This window comes from Cydia fagiglandana, chromosome 1 (assembly GCF_963556715.1).
Source record: "Cydia fagiglandana chromosome 1, ilCydFagi1.1, whole genome shotgun sequence".
NCBI lineage: Eukaryota > Metazoa > Arthropoda > Insecta > Lepidoptera > Tortricidae > Cydia > Cydia fagiglandana.
Window position 1 is genome coordinate 15,538,715 of NC_085932.1, and position 6,242 is coordinate 15,544,956.

General features: G+C 39.0%; 1 protein-coding gene across 1 annotated transcript; it reads right to left on the bottom strand.

Moving 5' to 3' along the window:
- Positions 1 to 4,429, bottom strand: LOC134670883 (acylphosphatase-2). The gene is made up of 3 exons (XM_063528700.1): positions 4,306 to 4,429; positions 1,094 to 1,220; positions 1 to 157 (listed from the first exon to the last, which is right to left on the bottom strand). Exons 1-3 carry the CDS (start codon positions 4,367 to 4,369, stop codon positions 43 to 45), a joined length of 306 nt encoding a protein of 101 aa, XP_063384770.1. The 5' UTR covers positions 4,370 to 4,429; the 3' UTR covers positions 1 to 42.
- Between the last annotated feature and the right edge of the window lie 1,813 nt (positions 4,430 to 6,242).

Sequence of the window (6,242 nt, forward strand, 5' to 3'; positions counted from 1 at the left end):
TTTAAATTTACTGCTGTAATAATTTAGCCTCGTTAGCACCTCTCAAAACCTAATGGTGAAGTCGTGGTAGTCGAGGCGGGCCAGCTGCTGACTGTTTGTGAGGTCGCACTTCTGTATTTTGCAGCCGGGCGAGCCCACGGTGCTCAGCCATTCGATCCTGGAACAAAATAAATGTCCTCATAATCATAAATAGGTACTTCCGAATCGCTTGCGTGCAATCCGCGAACCGCTCGCGCACTGCCGACTTTATCATTTTGAAAACTTTTTGAATGCCACAATAAGCTATTGCCTAATAGGTGGTTAATTTGTTATGGTTGTTACCTATTGAGGTAATAATATTCGATTTCTGTCAAATATAAACTAGAGATCTACTGTCACATCATCGTAATTGCGATTATTTCCAGTAATTATTTAAAGCAGTCTACTAAGTTCGCATTTCCTTGCAACCAGCGATAATAATAAATTTAGTTTATAATGTTCAGTATGAATTTTTCAACTTCGATTGCTTAGGAAATTAATTTGGTTTGATTGTGGTATCATTTTAAAAATACTTTAATTAATAATAATTAACGACAAATTTTTTAAAATAAGCCGCTTATAATAAATTATATTTGGCACGAGCTGCGTCTAATTATGCGTGTTAAGGAACATGACTGTAACGTGTTAAAAATGTTAATTTTGAACTACAACGCATTGGAACGAATCCAAAAAACCGGCCAAAAGAAAATCGGACTCGCGCACTGAGGGTAAAAAGTGGTGAGGCTAAAAACTGGACCATAATAATTGTACTTAAACGCTATAGTTACCTGATTTTACGGTTAGGTACCTACTATGAACGTACCGTAAAACCATCCGACTATATTTCAAAATCTCAAAACTAAATTTATAGAATATTCGAGGTGTGACTAAATATTAATTTAAATAATGTAGTACGGAGGCAAAAACATTATATTAATACCTATAAGTAGTCGCGAGAAGAGGCAATGCTCTCGTTGAATGTAAGAGCTCTACTCCATCTAAGAGAGTATGATGTTTATTTTGTACAGTGCAACAAATAAATACAACAAACAGAAAAACCTGTGGAGATACTGACATTTGATCCATTAGGGGCTTAACCCCCTGTATTTTGCCCACGATGGTGCCTTGTTTCGAGTTCTTCACCCATCCTACGATGCCGATGGTCTCCGCTATCTCTTTGCAGTATTTGGTGAAATAACAACCTGAAATTATGATACAAATTTAAATAAAGAGCTCCACTCACCTTGCAACAGATCCCAAGCGATGTTTGATATGATACACAGACAAAACATCCTCCAGACTTAGCATAGTCGCGCTACCCCCTCTGCCTATGATATGATATAAGTACATATTGCAATCGATCGATCGATTGAATTTATTGCTCTTAGGTACGTACCTAAGACTACGTAGTCTGCAATGTATCGAAAATCGCATGCGATTTCTAGCAATATCTGTGGAGCTCTTAAAAAACCCATTAATAATAATGTAACATATTAAGCTCTAACGTCTTTACAAAAAAAGTTATAAATTGAGCCAAATGTAATACGTAGAATAGTACCCATAAATAATAAAATATATAGGTACCGTAAAATGGGGTGAGTTGGGTGAAATTTGACTTTCAAACCTCGATAAAATTTTATTTTTACATGTGAAAACTGAATGGTGTATATAATAAGTGGTTCGGACGTTTGTATTTTATTTCGGGTAGTTCCATTTCATAACTTTGACGATAAAGAGGAAATCCCACCTCACCCCGTAGTGCCTCGTATTTGGGGTGAGAGAGTTTTTCATACAAAAGTGATTTTGGAAGATTGTTGGATCGATTTTTTTATTATGCGTATTACTATAGACCCATTTTAAATTGAAATACATTATTTTTGTGGCAGTAGCCTTAAAATCCCTTCTCACCCCCCTCTCAAACCTTCTCTCCCCATTCATAACCCAACTCTCCCCGCGAAACCTACTCACCCCGTTTTACGGTACCTAAGCAATTTTCTTGTAGGTATGCCGGAAGATTCTGGAGGTTTCATAGGTATAGCGAAATGTAAACTCCGTTATCTTAAACCTAGACAAACTCCATTTAACATTGTATTGTTAAGTATTTAATCTATGCTATTATTATCACAACTGTAGATGTAGATTTTGTCGACGACCGGTGAAAACTAGAGACGATGAAATTCACAGTAAGTTGCTCGCAGGTGTTACAAATGCAGGTGCAAGTGTTACAATTAAGTACAATGTAGGTAAATATTTAAACCCTAACTCCTGTTAATAGCAAAGTATATAATATACGACATAATGTACTAGGTTCTTAGAGTCTGTTCGGAAAGAGAAGAGTCGTGGAATGTATTGGACCTCTCAAAATTCCACGGCTCTTCTCTTTCCGCACAGACTAACAAAAAATTAAGCTTCGTTGAATAAGCTATGTAATTAGGTAAAGAAGAGACGCTTTTCAGATAGACTTTTGTACGTTGACCCGCGTGTTGCTATCTCTATTGCACGCGCATAATTATATTGCTGTCAAACTCGCACAGTGATATTGACAACCGGCATCATGGGCGGGACAGCAATAGAATTATGCGCGTACAATAGAGATAGCAACATGCAGGTCAATGCACGAAATTCTATTTGGAAAGCGTCTCTGCGAAGTTAAACAAAAAGGCTGACTCTGGGATATTCCGTCAACTATTCGTATACTTAATTTCGTGCTTATGTTTAAAGGAGTTTGAAGAGGAAACACGTGTTTGAATGAACCAATTAGAATGTCCCAATCCCAATCGCTGACACCGACCTACATGCGTACGCGCCGAGGCTAATAATACTACTCTGATTAACCGATCAACGATCGCTTAATAATTAGGTACTTACTACGAGTATATTATCTAGTTATATGAATGTAACTAGCCGAAAATGTCGGGTCCCACACTGGCCACACTTACCTACATATAACACAATCGCTGAAAGAGGTCTAATGCTCGATATATGTAGGCCTCCCTAAAGGGCTCTATTTTAAAGACCTTGCAATAAATCGCAGGCGATCTTCGATAGGTGAGTAGATTTAACGAATTCGATTGATCGATCAAATGACGCAATAAATTGCATACGATTTGTTGGGAGGTTTATGACTCCTCTACACGATGGGCTAGCGCTGGCCACTCCAAGGGACGCATTTATGCGTTAAAGGGAGCAAGTGATATTGCTATCTCATTCTACCGCATGGCTGCGTCCCTTGGAGGGGCCGGCGCTGGCCCATCGTGTAGAGGAGCCATTATATGTAAAGCCCTCAGTACTGCCACGGGTATCAGTCGAAAGGCAAGTTAACCAACCGCCTAGTGGCCTTCAGCTCTGCTTCCCCAAAAGTTGAAGGAAATCGCTTCACAACAATAAAATTTGTGGTGCGCATAAGAAATATATAGATGCTTATTAATTTAACACATTCAAAATTTAATTTAACGTAATATTAAACAATACAAAAACTAGATTAACCACCACTTACTTATAATAGTTATAATCTGTTAAATAGATGTAGGTACCTAACTATTTTGAAGTATAAGAACTGAAGCAAACGTGAGATGAATAATATTTTAGGTACATAGTCATTTCCTCATTAACTCTTTACATAGGCACCTACAAGCGTTTTTTATAACGATAAGACTATCAACCTTTGTTACGTGAGGGTAATTTGCTAATATCATAAAAATAGGTACCTATAGCCAATATATTATTTGCACTTAATATAAATAATACCTAGTTGAAATGTTTTATTCATAAATTCAAAAGTAATTAAAAAAAGAGTCCAAGGTAATTTCAATCTTCAGATCATTTAAAAGGTACATAATTTCAATTGACGAGCACATTTTAAACTTTCGCCAACTTTTACCAAATGTATGCTACGTTAATAAACTTTATCCTTTAATTGATCTTTGTTTAAAACCATTTAACTTTAGAAAAGGCATTTAGACTGCAAATGGCAACTTAAAAAATGTGGTTGGTAGTCGGTAAGTAGGTAGGTACAGGACAGATAAGTTTAATCCTTACTAACAACAAATGATCACATTAATTTCACTACCTATGGAAGAGGTTTATTGACTACTTAAATACAGATCATTACTATACCTACCTCTTGCGTCGAATAATGGTCCTTATAATTCTGATATGATTTTTTCCTTTTCATTTTTTATGGAGTACTTAGCTGTCACGTAAAATGTTTGTAGACATTTTTCGGAAGAGGTATAGTGTCGTACAACATAGGTAATGTAAGTATAAGTATTTGAGCTACACACTCACCTTGGACCTGCCCAAATACTTCAAACTCCGTAGAGTACAACTGATTGGGGTCCTCAGTGCCCATTGTGGAACACACACTTTAAACTTTAAGCAGGTGAAATAACAGCCAAGTAAACAGACACCGAATATCCAATATTAAATAAAATTTCACGTTCCCTGCACGCCCAAGCCGGGAGTGTACGCCGCCCAAGCCGCCCAACGCGCCCAAGTGCCAATGTTACGTCGCTGCTCTGGCTTATCTACTAGAACTATTTATAAGATTGAAATGCATTATGCATGATGTGCTCGTAAAAACTTTCCCTTAGGTAGGTACGCCATTTAGCTTTCAAAATATAACAAAGTTCTGACAGACTACCTACTTAGATAAGTAAGACGAATATCTATCACTCAAAAGTTCACGGTAAATGTCTATTACCAAAATACCTAAATAGGTTACTGTGATTTATGTTTTCAAATTTAAGACCCCAAGGGTTCAGGTTCTTCTCACACTCTCACTGGGAGTAAAGGATGACTTCACGTTAGACCGGGCCGTGTCCGGGTCAGAGCCGGAGCTTCCGGAGCTTCGTTTTCTATGGAAAGCATCACGTGATCAGTTGATCACTTGTCATCTATCATAGAAAAGTAAACGCCGGTTTTAGAAGTGTTATTTTAATAAATTTTAACAAAAAAAGAGTTAGGTAATCGATAAGTTCGATCAAAAATAAAATTGCGCATTTTTTTAAATTAATTTTCTCCCCCCCAGAACACCAGACTCCCGTGCGTGAGGTGAGCCGTGGCCTAACAGCCGGGACAACGGAAGAAAATTGTTTTTATTATTTATTATTTTCTCGTCTTTCACCGGAGTACTGCTATGCATGGGCCTAGGCCAAGTGCATCTCAGGTAAGTGTAATATCTATTATTTCTTCTCAATCTACAGCAGGATGAGCGTTCCTGCCCGTCGTGTGAGTCTGCAAGTTTGCGGTAGGTGGTTCAGTAGTTGGCGCTATGGATAAGTTTAAGGTTGCATCTTGGGTAGTTGATAGTGAGGTTGGTCTAATTGCAGCAGCAAGCGTTTCTTGGTCAGCTTGTAAGAATTTTCTTACAATGCGGCATGTACCTAATGAGGATAACGGCTTTCTGAAGGAGATGGAATGTTTTGGGCGGTAATTTTAAGGTTCTTAGAGATTGATGTAGCTGTTTGGGTATTACGCCTATAGTAGATAAAACAATTATACCTACGGCCCGCTTGATGGTAAGCGGTCACCGTAGCCTATGGACGCCAGCAACTCCAGAGGTGTCACATGCGCGTTGCCGACCCTAACACTCCGCATCCTGATTGGGCTCTGGCAACCTTACTCACCGGCAGGAACACAACACTATGGTTATTATCTAGTTATGGTCTAGTGTTATTTGGCTGCGGTTTTCTGTAAGGTGGAGGTACTTCCCCAGTTGGGGCCTGCTTTAGATCTGGAATGACATCCGCTGCGCTGTGCCCTACCTTTTGTGTGGCATTCACAGTGCCCATGTCGGCGGCCGATCGTAAGATCAGGCAGATCGTAATGTTCCTGTGTATTGTTTTGAGGATAGTCACATTAAACCAATATATGTGACGTCCCACGGGTAAAGGTAATACTTTATGGCGGTTGGCGCTTACGCTACTATTAAAGCCACTCCAATATTATTGCGGCGCTATGCGACGTAAGCGCCAGCCGCCATAAGGTACCTTTTGCCGTGGAACGTCACATATAGGTAAGATAGGTTCGTTAGGTTGCTTCAGATGCCCGAAGGGCAAACTGCCCAGAAATAGGAGCCCGTCGACTCAGGGAACGAGTCAAAGATTTTCACGTTTCACGATATGCCTAGGAATTTCACGATATGCCTGATCTTACGATCGGCCGCCGACACCCATACCATAGGTACATCTCATTTGGATGATATGAGTTGTTTATAAGTTGTT